Raw genomic sequence first — 21,149 nt, 5'->3', positions numbered from 1 at the left:
TCTCTAGAGGATGACGTCCGTCCAGGAGTCCTCGGAGGACGACCTCCGTCCAGGAGTCTCTAGAGGATGACCTCCGTCCGTCCAGGAGTCCCCGGAGGACGACCTCCATCTTTCCAGGAGTCTCTGGAGGACGACCTCCATCCATCCAGGAGTCCCCGGAGGACGACCTCCGTCCAGGAGTCTCTAGAGGACGACCTCCGTCCGTCCAGGAGTCCCCGGAGGATGACCTCCGTCCGTCCAGGAGTCCCTGGAGGACGACCTCCGTCCAGGAGTCCCCCTGGTCCCCTGGTTCAGCCACTTTGGAGACGAGGTGCAGGGTAGACCAGCGGTCCACGGTGAGGATCGTGTCTCCAGCTCAGAACCGTCGTCGTTCAGGAAACGAAGTGTTTTCCTTCTTCTGTTGACCTGCCAGAGGTCAAAGGTCACAGTTCTCATGTCTGCTGCTCCCGGACCACTCAGCATTGTTGTGACTAGCCTTTCTCATACACATGGAGGAGCAGTGTGGGGGGGTGGAGGAGGAGCAGTGTGGGGGTGGAGGAGGTGGGGGGGGGGGGGGGGACATTCCTGCACTGCAAAGAGCCGGGCGGCAAGAACATCCTGAGGAAACAACACTCACTTCCTCAAATTAAGCTGCTCGGTGTGATAACGCCACTGCTGGCTGAGGTAGAGCACCACCTCACTGTCCGCTCCACCCACCTCGTCCAGTCCTCGCTGTCCGCTCCACCCACCCCGTCCAGTCCTCGCTGTCCGCTCCACCCACCCCGTCCAGTGCCAGACCCAGTCCCGGACCCGGAGCAGCAGGACTCTCCACTTCTCCAGCAGCGTCGGTGAACCTCCTCACAGGATGGGCCTCCTCCTGCTCCTGCTCACCTCCACCCTCCTGCTCTCCACCTGTAAGGATCTCCTCCTCTCACCTCCTCCAGGTGATGAAGCTGCTGTCTAACCTACTTTCTCTCTCCTCCCAAGACGTCCCAGCAGGGGGCCGGACGGCTGCTCAGAGACGTAAGTTCACCTGCAGGTTAATGAACATTAGTACTTTACTTACCACCTACTAGTTATTAGGACTGAAAAGTTATGTAGAGTAATCTAATTACCCTGGATGATCGGTGGAAGATGCTCTATAATCTGGATGTTAGAGGAGGAAGATGCTCTATTATCTGATGTTAGAGGAGGAAGATGCTCTATTATCTGATGTTAGAGGAGGAAGATGCTCTATTATCTGATGTTGGAGGAGGAAGATGCTCTATTATCTGATGTTTGAGGAGGAAGATGCTCTATTATCTGATGTTTGAGGAGGAAGATGCTCTATTATCTGATGTTGGAGGAGGAAGATGCTCTATAATCTGATGTTGGATGAGGAAGATGCTCTATTATCTGACGTTAGAGGAGGAAGATGCTCTATTATCTGATGTTAGAGGAGGAAGATGCTCTATAATCTGATGTTGGAGGAGGAAGATGCTCTATAATCTGATGTTGGAGGAGGAAGATGCTCTATTATCTGATGTTAGAGGAGGAAGATGCTCTATTTGATGTTGGAGGAGGAAGATGCTCTATTATCTGATGTTTGAGGAGGAAGATGCTCTATTATCTGATGTTGGAGGAGGAAGATGCTCTATTATCTGATGTTTGAGGAGGAAGATGCTCTATTATCTGATGTTGGAGGAGGAAGATGCTCTATTATCTGATGTTAGAGGAGGAAGATGCTCTATAATCTGATATTGGAGGAGGAAGATGCTCTATTATCTGATGTTAGAGGAGGAAGATGCTCTATTATCTGATGTTGGAGGAGGAAGATGCTCTATAATCTGATGTTGGAGGAGGAAGATGCTCTATTATCTGATGTTAGAGGAGGAAGATGCTCTATTTGATGTTGGAGGAGGAAGATGCTCTATTATCTGATGTTTGAGGAGGAAGATGCTCTATTATCTGATGTTGGAGGAGGAAGATGCTCTATTATCTGATGTTTGAGGAGGAAGGTGCTCTATTATCTGATGTTGGAGGAGGAAGATGCTCTATAATCTGATGTTGGAGGAGGAAGATGCTCTATTATCTGATGTTGGAGGAGGAAGATGCTCTATAATCTGATGTTGGATGAGGAAGATGCTCTATTATCTGACGTTAGAGGAGGAAGATGCTCTATAATCTGATGTTGGATGAGGAAGATGCTCTATTATCTGGCGTGAGAGGAGGAAGATGCTCTAGAATCTGGATGTTCGTGTTGAAGACGTTTCTTTAAACAGGAGTTTAGTGAAACAGTCTCAGCTGCTCTGGATGAGCTTCTCATTGAGGAAAAGTAAACGTGAACCTTGAACCTCAAAGTTCCCCGACGTGTTCCAGTTGTGATAATTCCCACTTGTTCTCGGTTTGTGGGAATTCTGAGCGTCTGCAGGAGGAAAGTTGTTTGTTTGATCGTCACACGGAGGAAAAGTTCCCGCCTGTTGTCTGAGCTGCTGGAAAGTGTGGGAGCAGAGTCGCTCCACCCTCCCCTGGTGGAGCAGGTGGAGTGGTGGAGGTGTCAGGTGGTGGCGCTGCTGAGGGTGGAGCGTATGCCTTTCTATTTTGATATTATTATTACTATTATTATTATTACTATTATTTATGAGTTATCAATTTCATGTTGTTTTTCATTACACACATTTTTTTTGTATTTTATTTATTTATCTATTTATTTATTTTTACAAAAATAACTCAAATAATTTAAGAAAAGTTACCACACACACACACACACACATACAGTCTGGGTGTGGCCCTTGTTGATCTGTGGTTATGATAGTTTGATAAGTTTCCTCTGATTGACTTGTTTGTTTAACTAAGAGCTTTTCCTGTCCTGGTTTGTTTACTGTCCCTCATGAGGAGGAGGAGGAGGAGGAGGATGAACAGGAGGAGGAGGGAGAGGAGGAGGAGGAGGAGGAAGATAAACAACAACAGGAGGAGGAGGAGGAGGATGAACAGGAGGAGGAGGAGGAGGAAGATGAACAACAGGAGGAGGAGGAGGAAGATGAACAACAGGAGGAGGAGGAGGAAGATGAACAGGAGGAGGAGGAGGGAGAGGAGGAGGAGGAAGATGAACAGGAGGAGGGAGAGGAGGAAGATGAACAACAGGAGGAGGAGGAGGAAGATGAACAGGAGGAGGAGGAGGAAGATGAACAGGAGGAGGGAGAGGAGGAGGAGGAAGATAAACAGGAGGAGGAGGAGGAGGAAGATGAACAACAGGAGGAGGAGGAGGAAGATGAACAGGAGGAGGAGGAGGGAGAGGAGGAGGAGGAAGATGAACAGGAGGAGGGAGAGGAGGAGGAGGAAGATAAACAGGAGGAGGAGGAAGATGAACAACAGGAGGAGGAGGAGAAAGATGAACAGGAGGAGGATGAAGATGAGGAAGATGCTGAAGATGAGGAGGAGGAGGAGGATGAAGATGATGATGAGGAGGATGATGAAGGTGTTTTCTGTCTCAGAGGTCAAGCTTGTGAATTTTGTCCGTTTGGATTTTTCTTTTTCCTTCAGTCTCAGTTTTCTCGTGTTAAACTTTCATTTCTAATTGAGAATGTGTTGTTTGTTATTGATGTTTGTTATTGATGTTGGTTTTAGCGGCTCCAGCAGCGACGTCGGTTCACCCTCAGGTTCACTGCCTTGCTCAAGGACACTTCCACACTTACCATCTTGAATCTTGACAAAAAGTCATTTCAGAAAGTAAAACTCAAATATTACAGATTCGTTGTTCACAGGTTTCAAGCCGTTTGTTGATTTTTGCACGATTGTGGCCGAGATGTTGAAAACCTGATCAGAATATTACAGAAGATCAATAGAGGATATTTTTATCACTTTGTTTATTATTATTCTCTCAAAACTTTTACTGCATGAATTAAAACAAGTCGTTAATTTTAGCAGCAGAAAGAGAAGAAGAATAAAAGTTAAAGGTGAAATGAAGCAAATCTAATAAACTAAAGTGTCAAATACTGCGAAAAGTACATGTTTTATACGTTTTAGTCTGAAGGAAGGAGCTCCTCCTCTTCCTGTCTTCACCTCCTCTGTCTTCACCTCCTCTCAGTCCTCACCTCCTCTGTCTTCACCTCCTCAGTCCTCACCTCCTCTCAGTCCTCACCTCCTCTGTCTTCACCTCCTCTGTCTTCACCTCCTCAGTCTTCACCTCCTCTCAGTCTTCCCCTCCTCTCAGTCCTCACCTCCTCAGTCTTCACCTCCTCTCAGTCTTCACCTCCTCTGTCCTCACCTCCTCTCAGTCCTCACCTCCTCTCAGTCTTCACCTCCTCTGTCTTCACCTCCTCTCAGTCCTCACCTCCTCAGTCTTCACCTCCTCTCAGTCTTCACCTCCTCTGTCCTCACCTCCTCTCAGTCCTCACCTCCTCTCAGTCTTCACCTCCTCTGTCTTCACCTCCTCTCAGTCCTCACCTCCTCTCAGTCCTCACCTCCTCTCAGTCTTCACCTCCTCAGTCCTCACCTCCTCTCAGTCCTCACCTCCTCAGTCTTCACCTCCTCTCAGTCTTCACCTCCTCTGTCCTCACCTCCTCTCAGTCCTCACCTCCTCTCAGTCTTCACCTCCTCTGTCTTCACCTCCTCTCAGTCCTCACCTCCTCTCAGTCCTCACCTCCTCTCAGTCTTCACCTCCTCTCAGTCTCCACCTCCTCTCAGTCTTCACCTCCTCTCAGTCTCCACCTCCTCTCAGTCTTCACCTCCTCAGTCTTCACCTCCTCTCAGTCTCCACCTCCTCTCAGTCTCCACCTCCTCTCAGTCTTCACCTCCTCTCAGTCCTCACCTCCTCTCAGTCTCCACCTCCTCTCAGTCTTCACCTCCTCTCAGTCCTCACCTCCTCTCAGTCCTCACCTCCTCTCAGTCCTCACCTCCTCTCAGTCTCCACCTCCTCTCAGTCCTCACCTCCTCTCAGTCCTCACCTCCTCTCAGTCCTCACCTCCTCTCAGTCCCCACCTCCTCTCAGTCCTCACCTCCTCTCAGTCTCCACCTCCTCTCAGTCTTCACCTCCTCAGTCCTCACTTCCTCTCAGTCTTCACCTCCTCTCAGTCTCCACCTCCTTTCAGTCTTCACCTCCTCTCAGTCCTCACCTCCTCTCAGTCTCCACCTCCTCTCAGTCTCCACCTCCTCTCAGTCTCCACCTCCTCTCAGTCCTCACCTCCTCTCAGTCTCCACCTCCTCTCAGTCCTCACCTCCTCTCAGTCTTCACCTCCTCTCAGTCCTCACCTCCTCTCAGTCCTCACCTCTTCTCAGTCCTCACTTCCTCTCAGTCTTCACCTCCTCTCAGTCTCCACCTCCTTTCAGTCTTCACCTCCTCTCAGTCCTCACCTCCTCTCAGTCTCCACCTCCTCTCAGTCTCCACCTCCTCTCAGTCTCCACCTCCTCTCAGTCCTCACCTCCTCTCAGTCTCCACCTCCTCTCAGTCCTCACCTCCTCTCAGTCCTCACCTCCTCTCAGTCCTCACCTCCTCTCAGTCCTCACCTCCTCTCAGTCCTCACCTCCTCAGTCCTCACCTCCTCTCAGTCCTCACCTCCTCTCAGTCTTCACCTCCTCAGTCCTCACCTCCTCTCAGTCTTCACCTCCTCAGTCCTCACCTCCTCAGTCCTCACCTCCTCTCAGTCTTCACCATCAGGGCGGTCACTCTGTCCGTGGAGCCGGACTCCCAGGTGACCCGGGACACCGACGTGGTGGTCAGATGCCAGGCGGTGGTCAGCAGCTCCGGCCAGGAGGCGCTGGTCCGGGAGTACACGGTCTACAAGGACGGCAGCAAGGTCTACACCAAGACCACCAGCTCCTCGGAGGACTTCCTGTACCGGCTGCCGGGGGCCCGGGTCTCCAACAGCGGCAAGTACAAGTGTGAGGTCAACATCGAGGACAAGTCCATGGCCAGCGAGTCCCGGAAGCTGACGGTGACCGGTGGGTTTGATTCACATGTTCAGTGTGACTTTAATTCACATTTGTTTATAGAAGGACGTCTCGCGGCCCGCAGAGGAAACCGGCCACCGGCCCACCGGAGCAAAGTCCAACAATAGAGAAGGGAAAACGCCGTTTAAATCCTGCAGAACCAAAGTGGCGTCCAGAAAGTCCAAGGATACAAACAATGAAGTTAAAGTTCCCACCAGATTGTCTCCAGGCTGTTCAGCTTCCATCACCTCGTTTGTCCCCGAGGACGTTTTTAACGCACATCGAGCAGCGTAGAGATATTTAACACACCGACGTCCTGGAAACATCACAGTCACAGTAAAAACTACCAGATCAGTGGATGACGGCTGAGAGGAGATGAGAAAGTGTCACTTCCTGCTTGTTTTTGTTAATATTGTTTACATAGTTTACTCATGGTGGCTCTTGGTGACCCATAATGACTCATAGTAACTCTTGGTGACTCTTGGTGACTCTTGGTGACACTTGGTGACTCTTGGCGACCTTTGGTGACTCTTGATGACCCTTGGTGACTCTTGGTGACCCATAATGACTCATAGTAGCTCTTGGTGACCCTTGGTGACTCTTGGTGACCTTTGGTGACCCTTGGTGACTCTTGATGACCCTTGGTGACTCTTGGTGACCCTTGGTGACACTTGGTGACTCTTGGCGACCTTTGGTTACTCTTGGTGACCCTTGGTGACTCTTGATGACCCTTGGTGACTCTTGGTGACCCATAATGACTCATAGTAGCTCTTGGTGACCCTTGGTGACTCTTGGTGACCCTTGGTGACCTTTGGTGACTCATGGTGACCCTTGGTGACTCTTGGTGACCCTTGGTGACTCTTGATGACCCTTGGTGACTCTTGGTGACCCATAATGACTCATAGTAGCTCTTGGTGACCCTTGGTGACTCTTGGTGACCCTTGGTGACCTTTGGTGACCCTTGGTGACTCTTGGTGACCCTTGGTGACTCTTGGTTACTCTTGGTGACCCTTGGTGAACCTTGGTGACTCTTGGGGACTCTTGGTGACCTTTGGTGACTCATGGTGACCCTTGGTGACTCTTGGTTACTCTTGGTGACCCTTGGTGAACCTTGGTGACTCTTGGGGACTCTTGGTGACCTGTTGGAACCATGTGGATGAGTTTGTTGTTGTGTCGGCGTTTCCTGCTCTGTGTGACTGCCTCCGTCTGGCTTGCAGGTCTGTCCAAGCCGGTGCTCCACCTCAACAAGGGCGTGGTGGCGGAGGGCGAGGAGCTGACGGCCCGCTGCACCGCGCCGGGCGAGACCGGCTCCATCTTCTTCTACTTCTACGACGACGCCAAAGAAGTCCAGGAAGAGCGATTGAATGCCAACCAGGCCGAGGTGAAGCTCCGCTTCCACAGCACCGGCGTGCACCGGATCCACTGTGCCTACACGGTCCTCATCACGCCCGACTCCTTCAAGTCCCAGGAGAGCGACACCGTCGTCGTCTCCGTCAAAGGTGAGCGGCGTCCCCAGGCATCTCGGCCTCTCCGGGCTCCGGAACCTCAACACCTCGGTCTCCTTCGTCCCCCTCAGAACTCTCCATCTCGCCGGTTCTGGAGGTTTCCCCCATGAGCCAAGTCTTCGAGGGAGACCCCCTCCACCTCCTGTGCACCCTGAGGAACTTCCTGCACAGCACCGAGAACGTCCAGCTGTACCTGAGCCAGGGAACCGAGCTGCTGAGCTCCGGCAACACCCGGGTCAACTACAGCATGCTGGCCCGGGCCAAAGGCCCCACGCTCAGCTTCGAGTGCCGGCTGGAGATGGGCTTCCTGATCAAGTTTGCCACCAAGACCATCTCTGTGACCGGTGAGTCCAGAACCAGGACACCTTAGTGACTCAAGGTGACCCGTGGTGACCTCGTGGTTTGAAGAGGTTGTGTGACTTGGCGTCCTCAGAGCTGTTCTCAGCGCCGACGCTCACCGTGTCTCCGGCCGAAGTGTTCCAGAAGGAATCCATGACGTTGACCTGCAGGAGTGAAAACCTTGCGTCTGAGCGGCTGGACAGGAAGGAGCTGACGTACGTCCTGTTCCCGCTGGAGAACCCGCTGAGGGCCACTGATACCGGGGTCTTCTCAGGGAGGGCTCTGCTCTACAACTTCAACTACACCTGTGCAGCTCAGGCCAAAGGCATCATGAAGCACAGCCCGACGCTCACCATCCGTCCTAAAGGTACGGTCCTGCACTGTCTGTCCTAAAGGTACGGTCCTATACCATCCTGTACCGTCCTGTACCGTCCTGTACCATCCTGTACCATCTCTCCTAAAGAAACAGTCATGCACCTGTAGGGCAGGGTTGGGCTAACAAAACTCTTGGGTTACAACAGGAGATCAGGTTATGTTCTGGATTAGATGACAGAGGGTGTAAAAGTTCCCCATAAAAATGATGCCAATTGGCTCACCTGTCCTGCTGAGCTGCAGGAAATGACTGCTTGAACAGATATTTTATTGCGGCGTTACCATCGGATGACTCACTCCTCCGTTCGGTTTGAGTCACATGATTTTCACTTCCAAACAGGAAACCGTTGCAGTGAGATGATGCATCGGCTTCCTGGCGTGAAACTCCCGCCGATGGAAGCCGACAGAAATGTTTCAGTGAAATTATGTCAACAAATGACCTTTCAAGAGGAAGAGATCAAATCTGACCCAGAGACCAATGAAGAAGCTCAAAGAACAAAGCTACTGTGACTCGCATCGCGAGAAAGAGCGGCTCGGCGTGAAACTGAGATGACAGAACGTCGAGCGTCACTGGTCGACTTACAGGCCAAACGTCACGTATCCATCAGAGGAACTGAAAATACTGACGTTAGTCACTGCTCTATAATCTGGACGTTAGAGGAGGAAGATGCTCTATAATCTGATGTCAGAGGAGGAAGATGCTCTATAATCTGATGTCAGAGGAGGGAGATGCTCTATAATCTGATGTCAGAGGAGGAAGATGCTCTATAATCTGATGTCAGAGGAGGAAGAACCTCTATAATCTGATGTCAGAGGAGGAAGATGCTCTATAATCTGATGTTAGGAGGAAGTTGTTCTATAATCTGATGTTAGAGGAGGAAGATGCTCTATAATCTGATGTTAGAGGAGGAAGATGCTCTATAATCTGATGTCAGAGGAGGAAGTTCCTCTATAATCTGATGTCAGAGGAGGAAGATGCTCTATAATCTGATGTTAGGAGGAAGTTGTTCTATAATCTGATGTTAGAGGAGGAAGATGCTCTATAATCTGATGTTAGAGGAGGAAGATGCTCTATAATCTGATGTCAGAGGAGGAATATGCTCTATAATCTGATGTTAGAGGAGGAAGATGCTCTATAATCTGGTGTCAGAGGAGGAAGATGCTCTATAATCTGATGTTAGGAGGAAGTTGTTCTATAATCTGATGTTAGAGGAGGAAGATGCTCTATAATCTGATGTCAGAGGAGGAATATGCTCTATAATCTGATGTCAGAGGAGGAAGATCCTCTATAATCTGATGTCAGAGGAGGAAGATGCTCTATAATCTGATGTCAGAGGAGGAAGATGCTCTATAATCTAATGTTAGGAGGAAGTTGCTCTATAATCTGATGTTAGAGGAGGAAGATGCTCTATAATCTGATGTTAGAGGAGGAAGATGCTCTATAGTCCACTGCAAATAGTTGTAATGCTGCTCATCACAGATCCAGAGGCTCGGATGTTACTGACAGTGGAACAAATTTAATCACCGTTCAAATCATTCATGTTCAGGGTTTGATTCCACCGACCAATGGCAGCTCTCATTGAGTGATGGACTCCGGTGTGAAGCTGGACTGTGAGTTTAATCCAGTGTGACCTGAGATTGACTCCAGCTCACGTCAACTTCACCGGACAAAACCATGAGAGAAAACACATGGAAACCGGAGACGTCCTGTCATTGATGGCCGGAACTGAACGACTTCTCACTCGGCTCTTTCCTTCCTCCTAGTCTCCCTTTCCATTCCAAAGATCTGGGTCGAGGGCAAAGCGGTGCTCGGCCAGCCCGTCCAGATCCAGTGTCGGTCCGACTTCGGCAGCGTGCCCATCAACTACACCCTGGTGAGGGGCTTCGAGGAGGTGGAGGTGAGGAGCGTCCGGCTGCCGTTTGACAAGGCCGTCTTCACCGTGTCCATCGGCAGGCCTGAGGAAATAAGCAAGTACATGTGTGATGCCAAGAACAGCAACAAAGAAGGTCTGCTCAGCAAGAGGCTCAACGCCACGGTCGTCGGTACGAATCCACGGATCTCAGCCGAACAAGATTCAGTAGGGGGAAAGTACATTTTTCATTGTGGTTGTTGTTGTTGTGCAATCTCTCAGAGCCTCTCAGCCACCCGACTCTCACCGTCATCCCTCAACTGCCGGAGGTTTCGGAGGGGGACCACCTCTTCCTGATCTGCAGCGTGAAGGGCACGCCGCCGGTCACCTTCAGGTGGTACCGCGTCGGCACCAGGCAGCCGCTGAACGCCACCACCACCGAGGAGAAGCACAAGGACTTCCAGGTGCCGTCGCTGACCAAGGAGCACAGCGGCACCTACTACTGCGAGGCCGACAACTACGCCAACAACGTGGTCCGCAGTGAGCGGGTCACCATCCAGGGTGAGCCGGGAACCGTCTGCTAGCATGCTGGCGTCACGATGACATCAGCATTTACAAAAGCTGTTCTGGAAACAAACAGGGTTCCAACCTCTCGACAGAGGCTTTGGACAAAATCGGTTTGATTCCAACTTCTGAACAGAAAGTAACCGAATCAACAAAAAACAATACTTTGTTGGTTGGATTTTGTCCTGTACCTCATATTTCCTCCCTGTCTCTCCTGGTCCCTCCTGGTCTCTCCTGGTCCCTCCTGGTCCCTGCAGTGCGCATGGCGCTGTGGAAGAAGGCGGTGATCGGCGGCGCCGGCCTGGTGGTGGCGTCACTGCTGGTGGTGGTGGCGTGCGTCCTGTACTTCAGATCCAAGAGAGGTAGAGAGACCTACAGTCCCCGGGCGTCTCCGGCCTCTAACATCTAACTCCCGCCTGCCCCCCTCCCCCCTGCCCCCCTCCCCCCCTCCCCCCTCCCCCCTCCCCCCCTCCCCCCTCCCCCCTCCCCCCACCCTCCTCCCCGACTCCTCTCACCTCTCCTCTCTGATCGTAGGTAAAAGAGAAGCAGCCGCTGAACTTTCAGTGTGAGTTGATTCGACTTGTTTCCTCTTAAAGTCACAGATGTTGACGATAGTGGCAGATGTTGACAATAGGGGTAGATGTTGACGATAGTAATAGATGTTGACGATAGTGGCAGATGTTGACGATAGGGGTAGATGTTGACGATAGTGGCAGATGTTGACGATTGGGTCAGATGTTGACGATAGTGGCAGATGTTGACGATAGTGGCAGATGTTGACGATTGGGTCAGATGTTGACGATTGTGGCAGATGTTGACGATTGTGGCAGATGTAGACGATAGTGGCAGATGTTGACGATTGAGTCAGATGTTGACGATTGTGGCAGATGTAGACGATAGTGGCAGATGTTGACGATTGAGTCAGATGTTGACGATTGTGGCAGATGTTGACGATAGTGATAGATGTTGACGATTGTGGCAGATGTTGACGATAGTGGCAGATGTTGACGATTGTGGCAGATGTTGACGATAGCGGCAGATGTTGACGATAGCGGCAGATGTTGACGATTGTGGCAGATGTTGACGATAGTGGCAGATGTTGACGATAGTGATAGATGATGACGATTGGGTCAGCTGTTGACGATTGTGGCAGATGTTGACGATAGCGGCAGATGTTGACGATAGCGGCAGATGTTGACGATTGGGTCAGATGTTGACGATAGGGGTAGATGTTGACGATTGTGGCAGATGTTGACGATAGTGATAGATGTTGACGATTGTGGCAGATGTTGACGATAGTGGCAGATGTTGACGATTGTGGCAGATGTTGACGATAGCGGCAGATGTTGACGATTGTGGCAGATGTTGACGATAGTGGCAGATGTTGACGATAGTGGCAGATGTTGACGATAGCGGCAGATGTTGACGATAGCGGCAGATGTTGACGATAGCGGCAGATGTTGACGATAGCGGCAGATGTTGACAATAGCGGCAGATGTTGACAATAGCGGCAGATGTTGACGATAGCGGCAGATGTTGACGATTGGGTCAGATGTTGACGATTGGGTCAGATGTTGACGATTGGGTCAGATGTTGACGATAGTGGCAGATGTTGACGATAGTGATAGATGATGACGATTGGGTCAGCTGTTGACGATAGTGATAGATGATGACGATTGGGTCAGCTGTTGACGATTGTGGCAGATGTTGACGATAGCGGCAGATGTTGACGATAGCGGCAGATGTTGACGATAGCGGCAGATGTTGACGATTGGGTCAGATGTTGACGATTGGGTCAGATGTTGACGATTGGGTCAGATGTTGACGATAGGGGTAGATGTTGACGGTAGTGGCAGATGTTGACGATAGGGGTAGATGTTGACGATTGGGTCAGATGTTGACGATTGGGTCAGACGTTGACGATAGCGGCAGATGTTGACGATTGGGTCAGATGTTGACGATAGCGACAGATGTTGACAATAGCGGCAGGTGTTGATGATAGCGACAGAGAGTCTCCATCAAATGGTTGATGAGTCTGAGTCTCAGCTTTCACGCAGCTAAACAGGTTGTTTTGCATGTTTGTGAGATTAAAGCTCTTAAATAAAAAATAAATGGGCGTTATGTTAAGCCCAGGGTTCTTTCACAGTAAATCACCTTGGAAAGTTGTTTTTTTTAAGTGCTGACTTCTATTCTAATAATGAAAAATATTCTTCTTTGAGTCTATTCATCAATTCTAAAGGAGCCTTTAAAAGCGCCTCGGCAGCCTTTAGCAAAACTTGCTAAACGTTGGTTGGTTCCAGCAGCGCGGCTCAAAAAGAACTGATTAAAATGTTCTTCAATTTCCCTTGCGTTTGTTCTCGTGTTGGAAAAAGACACTTGTTTTGAAAATGTCATTGTTCATAAATTTATCAAGCTAAAGACTTTTCTCACAACATGCAAAAGCCCCTGTTCACCTGACGGAGGTCCAGCACTGAGCTCCTGCAACTCTCTGTTTGCTTCACTCTTCTGGTTCCCTGGACTTCACTGGTGCTTGAGCTGAATTTCTTTTCACTGTTTTTCAGAAAGCTGTATAATATAATATAAATATAATATAATATAATATGATATAATATAATATAATATAATATAATATAATATAATATAATATAATATAATGAAGCAGCAAGAAAACAGCTGATATAAACTACAAATTTTAGCACGCTAATGCTAATCACAGCTGTGGCGGATGCAGATCATGCTAGTTCCATAGAAACATCTGTCATGTCGCAGTCATCCGGGCTGAAAATGTTCATGATTCATGAGGTTTTTCTCCCGTGACAAATACTCAGTGTTCGGACTGCTGTGGCTACTGCTAATGCTAAGGCTAATGCTAATGCTCACAAGAGAGGCAGCTCGATAGACTTTTTAAGCCGACAAATATTACAAGCTCTCTGAAACAGAAGCTATCCATTATCCATTGCTAATGCTAATCCCAACCAATGCAGATAGATACATGCTAATGCTAAAGTTAATCTGAGTGGTTGCAGGATTAAAGTAGTTTAGGAATAACTATCCAGTCCTCCTCCAGTTAACATGAGTTTACCCAGACAACCACAGGGAGCAGGAGAGAAACACACGGCAGGTTTTACCTAATGCTAATGCTAATGCTAACAACAGGCTCGGCGAGCAGGATGGAGAGATGCAGCCGCTCTGCAAGCACCTCACAAACTATTTTTTTTTCTAACTGAGTTACTAGTTTTGGAGTATTGTTTAGTTACTAATGAGGTTACTCCAGAGTGACGCGTTACTTTCTGGGCGCCGTTCGCTGGTTCTGATGAAGCACGAAGCCCGAGGCGAAGCGCCTGCTCTGATTGGCGGCAGTTGATTCCCTGAATGTGCTGCAGTCTGTGTGTTTGCTTCTCTTCGGTTTGTGTTGCGTGTCTTCCCCGCTGCTCGTCATGCATGCTTTTGCACCGGCGTGCTGCTCTGCGGCGGCGGCGGCGGCCCGCTCAAGACGCTTTTAGCATGACGCTACTGCGAGAAGCTAACGGTCCAAGGTACGAGCCGTGTTCAGGTACAAGAGTTGAAATCGACTGCCTACAAACGTCTCAGAGCGTCCGTTATCATCCTCTTCCAGACGCAGCGCCGTCCTATGATGGCAAGGAGGGGAGAGCGACCAATGGGACGCGAGATAGCGTGGCGCCGCTGCCTGCTGACCTCGGCAACGGGAGCAGCTGCAGTGTCCCGGCTACAGGGTAGAGACGGCCACAGTGGGAGGGAAGGAAAAGACGTTTGGAGCTGAGACAGTGGGGTGTGTAGGATCTGGACCCAGTGCTCCCTCTCCCCTCCACTGCAGTTGACATGACCTCTGACCTGTGATCGCATCAATGTTGTTCTGTTCCATTTGTCCAGTGTTTGCATGAGTTGAAGCAAGAGGCCGATTTGTATTATACCTTTTTAAGACCGTGCAGGAAATGTGTGTATATATTACTTGGTTGATCTGACAGACTGGAAGCGATGGTGTAGAATAAAGGGTTTTATTTAGAGGCGTCTCCGTACGTTTCATTCATTCCACTACGGGTTCGAGACAAAAACTCATCTTCCTCACGGACGCGGCGCCGCAGACGTTGAACACGCTGCGCGCCGCCGCTGCCGCCAGAGCGAAGCTGGATTCTTCTCCACAGAGGAATGCAGAGCCTTCCCCAGAAAAGGGAAACAATGGAGTCTGTGACGGGCTTCCTGTTGGCACGACGCTTTCGACGGTTGCGCCGCTGATAAAAAAGCCTGGGAGCCGGCGGGCTGAATCCACACAGCAGCTGGAGGAAATGAATCACATGAGGCGGCCCGCGAGCTCTCATTACCGACGGGGAAGTTGTTCTTACTGAGCTCATTGTGCAGCCGGAGCTGAATTAACAACTCGTTAGCCTCCAGATCCACCGTCGCATTTCTGGAGGCTTTTCCGGAGCAAATAAAGTCTTTCGCCTCGACGCTTCACTCCGTCGAACGCCGGCGTCTTCGGTGTGGTTCAACGATATTCCGAGAACTGTCGCAGTAAAGCGACGGTCACAACCCACCCTGTGTGTTTTTAGTCCATACGGGGGGGGGGGCACGGCTGCCATGTTTTTCTGAACACGTGGGGAGGGAGTGGCAAGAGCAGGAAGGGAGTACGTCAAGGCAAGGTGTACGTAGCTCAGGGCCTTGAGTGGTTGCGTTGCATCGTGCGTTGCATCGTGCGTTGCATCGTGCGTTGCATCGTGCGTTGCATCGTATGTTGCATCGTACGTTGCATCGTGCGTTGCATCGTATGTTGCATCGTACGTTGCATCGTGCGTTGTATCGTGCGTTGCATCGTACGTTGCATCGTGCGTTGCATCGTGCATTGCATCGTGCGTTGTATCGTGCGTTGCATCGTACGTTGCACACATTGTAAGTGAGTTGTACGTGTTTGCAACGTACGGTCCCCATGCGATTGCCACGTTATCATACGGAGGCCATACTTACACGTGCTGCTCACGTACGGCGTCCTTACTCACTCCCAGTTACTCAACAATTGTGGGAGACCTGTCTGATCTGGCGACGCGGCTTCCAGCAGCGTTGTGCACCGACTGGCTGCAGGAAGCCGCGCGAACCCGAACAGGAATCCGCCGCCGAACGCGGCCAAAGTTCCTCATGCAGGCAAAAGTGCTGCGGCGACTCTGCCTTGCCCCCAAATCCGTACGGCGGCGGTACTCGTCTCATACCGATCCCCACATTTTGCCCTACGTTCTTGCACGTCGACGTCACGCACTTGCAAGTACGGAGGGTTGTGACCGTCGCTTCGCTAGGACTCTCTCAGATCGTCGAACTCAGACTCGGTGAGTTTTCCTCTCTTGAAAACTAGAATCCAGTTTCTAGACAAGTAGAAATCCGACATTAGAAATCTCACAAACTCAAAACTCCTCACCGATTATAAAATGTGGACACTCAGAAACTCGTACGCGCTCCAAAACTCCCCCCCCAATTTCTCAAAATGACCCAATTTTCTGAAAGTCAAGAGTTTGCAAACGTTGTAGAACTTTAATCTGAAGTTCCCGACGGACTTCAGAACCCTTCAGGCTCCAAAACGCCGACGTGGTCTTCAGTTCTCACTCGCCGTTACAGAGTCTACATTGCACACTTCTATAGAACCGCTGCAAACATTAAACAGGCTCGAGGTGCACAGCGCCTCCTGGTGGATCAGCTGCAGCACAGTCGGGACAAAAAGAGCTGCAACTGCCATCAAACTGAACTTTAAACCATTTTTTAGCGGTGCGGGCACGAAAACCAAAACCAAAAACAATCTCCTCTTCGTTGTTTCTTTTTTGTTCCGTCGTAAAATGTGGAACCTAAAGAGGAGAAAGAAAATTCAGTTTGGATGATTAATTATTGATTTTTCTTAATGAGTCAAATAATGCAGCCAGAAAAAAGCCTTTCTGCTCATTTTAAATTTAACTTTGACATTTCAAATTAAAGTTTGGTGTCTGTTTGATCTTTAGACAATTTAATCTTATTTTGAATTAAGTCGGAATAAAGAGTCTAATGAAAATGCAGTTTGGTTGATCGATTAATCAATTTATTAATGAGTGAAAAAAAAGGCAGTTCATGCATTTGAAGATGATTATCGATCCGTATTTGGATCTTTTCAGCATTTGTGGGATGAGCATCAGTGTGAGGACACAGACGTCCTGATGTGACAGTGGTTATCGCGGTTTGAGCGTCGCGGCGGCGGCGTCACGGTTCGATTCTCAGCCGAGGCCAAATGACGCGTCGTCGTCGTTTTATTCCACAAGATGACCTCAGCAGGGTCCCCGGTTCAATTCCAGGTCCAGATGAAAATAATTGTGGCGCAAGAGACCGAGTGTGTGTGTGTGTGTGTGTGTGTGTGTGTGTGTGTGTGTGTGTGTGTGTGTGTGTGTGTGTGTGTGTTTGTTTTTACAGTGACAGTGAACAGAGCTGCTGTCAGTGTGTGGAGCGAGAGAAAACCTGAGGCAGGTGAGATATTGAAGACACACACACACACACACACACGCACAAATACACACACACACACACACACACACAAAGAGTCAGGACACACACTGAGAAGCAGGAAAGAGTGTTTCTATTGTTAAAAGTTGTAAACAGGAGAATCCAGGTCCTGATTTGTTGATTGTGATTTAAACTGTTGCTGAATGAATTAATGAATGGATGAATGGATGAATGGATGAATGGATGGTCTTTGTGATTCAGTTTGTGTGACCTGATGAATAGAAGTTGTGTTGCAGAAGACGATGAGGAGAGCAGTTCGCTGTCCAACGAGCCTGATGTGGAATACACAGAGGTGGTGCACCCCCGCTCAGCAGCGCCCCCCCGAGGTCAGCACACACACACACACACACACACACACACACACACACACACACACACACACACACACCCTTCCTCTCTACTCCACCACATTCTTCTTCAGTTGATAAGACGCCCAGTTTCCTGGGAGGAGACTAATTACACTAATTAACAGGTCTGCAGGTTGATGAGCAACTGAGATTAAACATCTAATGTCTGTAAACAGGAAGCGACAGATCATTTCCTCCTGCTCCTGCTCCTCCTCCTCCTCCTCCGAGTCTGTACCGTCGTCTTTTTCCCCTGACGTGTTGGTTTCTCTCCCTCCATCAGTTCCGGTGAAGAAAGGAACAGACACCGTCTACAGCGAGCTTCAAAACGCTCCACACGGTGAGCTTCAGTCTGCGTTTCCACGACGACGTCACCAACTGATACGGAAAAATGGCGTCGAGCTTTTGAGTCCCTGGTTGTCCAGAGAAACGTTCACACTCAGTGGCTCGACATCCAGCAGCCAATCAGAGCGCAGCGTTTCCTGTTGCACACAACCAAAGAATCTAACACTGATATGAACCTGATTGGGAGGACGGACCACTGGAGGTCAGAGGTCAAACCTCCTCACTGGAGGTCAGAGGTCAAACATCCTCACTGGAGGTCAGAGGTCAATCCTCTTCCCTAGAGGTCAGAGGTCAAACCTCCTTACTGGAGGTCAGAGGTCAATCCTCTTCTCTAGAGGTCAGAGGTCAAACATCCTTACTGGAGGTCAGAGGTCAAACCTCCTCTCTAGAGGTCAGAGGTCAATCCTCTTCTCTAGAGGTCAGAGGTCAACCCTCCTCACTGGAGGTCAGAGGTCAAACCACCTCTCTAGAGGTCAGAGGTCAATCCTCTTCACTAGAGGTCAGAGGTCAAACCACCTCACTGGAGGTCAGAGGTCAAATATCCTTACTGGAGGTCGGAGGTCAAACCACCTCTCTAGAGGTCAGAGGTCGGCCACGGTCAGCAGGTTTACCTCCAGACACTCACCAGGTGATGTTTTCTATTCCAGGTGCTGCTGATCATCACGACTACGTGAGTATCAGAGATAATTATCTTTCAGTCTTTTTCCTTTATGTACATGTAACTGTAATCTGTAACTAACTGTAATCCGGTGCTTCACAGAGGATTAGATTCAGGATCAAACTTTCACAATTCACAGCAGTTTATTTACATTATTTTTTACAGTTTGAGATGATTGTTGATTGGATAATATACAAATAAGAATAACTTATTAAAATGTTTTAAATGTGTCTTTTTTTTAACCTTTAATCAATTCTGAACTTTTTTGTTTTAACAAAACAAAACCTTTTGCCCTCGTTTGTTTATATCATAAATCACATCTTGTAGAAGTGACTGAGTCACAGAATCAGCCACAAACTAAACTTTTAAGTATATTTATTCTCCAGTTGAATTGTTCTTTCAAGTTGACGTTTTCAAAGCCGGTCTTTGATCTTTGGGTAAAATCCAGGCATGCACAGGGAGAACATGCAGACTCTGGATTCGATCTCGCCGTGAGGCAGGAGAGGAAACCACTGCAGCCCCGTGGAGATGATAGGCATTGATTTGTACTGTGACCGGGGGGGGGGGGGGGGGGGTGAAGTGGGGGCTCCCGCTGTAACCCCCCCCCCTTCCACCCCCCGGGCCGTTGGTCTGAGGGAAACACTCGTCACAGTTTCCAGAGCAGAACAAAGCGTGTGGGCCGAGGCTTCCTGCTGCTGTCGACCGCTCCCACCACATAAACTCCCGACACATCGCAGCCCAACTCACTGTCTCCCAGTGAGCCTCCACCCCGGGGGGGTGTGGGGGGGTGAGGTGGCTCTGTTTGCCCCTACATGGCATCACAAGAATTCAAAAAATAAGCTCAGGAAGTGACATCAGGGTCTAAAAGTGTCCAAACCTTTCATCAGTCCGTCACACTGATGGCAGATTGGGACTCTTCCTCCTCCTCCTGCTGCAATGATGATGATGATGATGAAGAAAACGCTTTGATGTCTTTCACCAATAAATCTCCAGGAGATTATTGTTCCTGCTTCAGGTTTTGTTTGTCCCTCAGTCACCGTTTGATGGAGGAGAGACACAGAAATTTGGTAGTTTGTTGTTGTTGGGGGGGGGGTTCTTCAATTTTCCTTAGAATTTTCTCTTACTAAGATAAAAGTAGTGAGAAGGACTTTAAAGAAGCGTGTGTGTGTGTGTCCAGGGGTCGGTGGAGTACGCCAGTCTGAACGGTGAAGCTCCTGAAGCGGGTCAGTTCCCCCCGGAGGTCAGCGCCCCCGCCCCCCCCGACCTGCCCCAGCCGGTGGATTAGTTCTTCACTGGACCAGTCGGCTCGTCCTTCATCTTCTCAGCCGACAAGCTGTAAATATCTTTCACCTCAATAAAAAACATTTTTTTTGACCTGGTTGGTCTGATTATTTGGAATTGAGAGGAACACACACACACACAGTACACTCTGGTACACCCCCTATACCGTCTCAATGGACTGAAGACTCTGGTACACCCCCTATACCGTCTCAATGGACTGAAGACTCTGGTACACCCCCTATACTGTCTCAATGGACTGAAGACTCTGGTACACCCCCTGTACCGTCTCAATGGACTGAAGACTCTGGTACACCCCCTATACCGTCTCAGTGGACTGAAGACTCTGGTACACCCCCTATACCGTCTCAGTGGACTGAAGACTCTGGTACACCCCCTATACCGTCTCAGTGGACTGAAGACTCTGGTACACCCCCTGTACCGTCTCAATGGACTGAAGACTCTGGTACACCCCTATACCGTCTCAGTGGACTGAAGACTCTGGTACACCCCCTATACCGTCTCAGTGGACTGAAGACTCTGGTACACCCCCTGTACCGTCTCAATGGACTGAAGACTCTGGTACACCCCTATACCGTCTCAATGGACTGAAGACTCTGGTACACCCCCTATACCGTCTCAGTGGACTGAAGACTCTGGTACACCCCTATACCGTCTCAATGGACTGAAGACTCTGGTACACCCCCTATACCGTCTCAGTGGACTGAAGACTCTGGTACACCCCTATACCGTCTCAATGGACTGAAGACTCTGGTACACCCCTATACCGTCTCAATGGACTGAAGACTCTGGTACACCCCCTGTACCGTCTCAATGGACTGAAGACTCTGGTACACCCCTATACCGTCTCAATGGACTGAAGACTCTGGTACACCCCCTGTACCGTCTCAATGGACTGAAGACTCTGGTACACCCCTATACCGTCTCAGTGGACTGAAGACTCTGGTACACCCCTGTACCGTCTCAGTGGACTGAAGACTCTGGTACCGTCTGTTCTGAGTGTTTCCCCTAGTGCCTCCCATGACAGCATACGAGCCGGGACTTTCGGACAGAGCTGTTGGTTTGGAGGACCAGAGACTCTGGCAGCAGGAAGCTTCCTAACCCTTTATCGTCTGGACTGACCATCAGGATCCGGCAGACCTCAGTCCGCTCGGTCCAACGCCTCGATACCCGTCAGGCACGCTGGGCTGTGATCCTGAAGCACCGAGCTGATCCCCCGTCACAACCGACCCCCACCAAGACCGCGGAACCGGAGAGCATCCTCAAGACCCAGGGATCCTCCCCTGACCCTCATGAGACCCAATGGAGTATTTGAGGAACTTCAGTACTTTTGCCTGTGATGCCTGAACGACGTCAGTCATGTAACTTTGTATTTACTTGAGTACAAATGTAGTTTGTTCCTGACTTGGACTTTAGAACGTCTTGTTCCCGCCACTGGATCTTCTCAGTGTTGTCCACTAGA

At 49.8% G+C, this 21,149-nt stretch overlaps 1 protein-coding gene across 3 annotated transcripts; it reads left to right on the top strand.

Annotated features, from left to right (window-relative positions):
* The first annotated feature begins 784 nt into the window (after window positions 1-784).
* On the top strand, window positions 785-19,697 carry pecam1b (platelet and endothelial cell adhesion molecule 1b). Of its 3 annotated transcripts, XM_080518206.1 has the most exons (14): window positions 785-893; window positions 967-1,002; window positions 5,602-5,898; window positions 7,104-7,385; window positions 7,463-7,735; window positions 7,825-8,097; window positions 9,867-10,145; window positions 10,235-10,513; window positions 10,774-10,878; window positions 16,952-17,005; window positions 17,278-17,367; window positions 17,669-17,725; window positions 18,378-18,400; window positions 19,566-19,697. In XM_080518206.1, exons 1-14 carry the CDS (start codon window positions 845-847, stop codon window positions 19,671-19,673), a joined length of 2,205 nt encoding a protein of 734 aa, XP_080374332.1. In that variant the 5' UTR covers window positions 785-844; the 3' UTR covers window positions 19,674-19,697. The 3 variants fall into 3 exon arrangements, with proteins under 3 accessions (XP_080374332.1, XP_080374334.1, XP_080374333.1); XM_080518208.1 differs by lacking the exons at window positions 16,952-17,005; window positions 17,278-17,367; window positions 17,669-17,725; window positions 18,378-18,400; window positions 19,566-19,697 and adding exons at window positions 11,051-11,081; window positions 14,133-14,869; XM_080518207.1 differs by lacking the exons at window positions 16,952-17,005; window positions 17,278-17,367; window positions 17,669-17,725; window positions 18,378-18,400; window positions 19,566-19,697 and adding an exon at window positions 14,133-14,869.
* Window positions 19,698-21,149: the final 1,452 nt, after the last annotated feature.

Source organism: Blennius ocellaris (assembly GCF_963422515.1).
Source record: "Blennius ocellaris genome assembly, chromosome: 3".
NCBI classification, from domain to species: domain Eukaryota; kingdom Metazoa; phylum Chordata; class Actinopteri; order Blenniiformes; family Blenniidae; genus Blennius; species Blennius ocellaris.
This window is presented reverse-complemented; position numbering and strand designations above follow the sequence as displayed.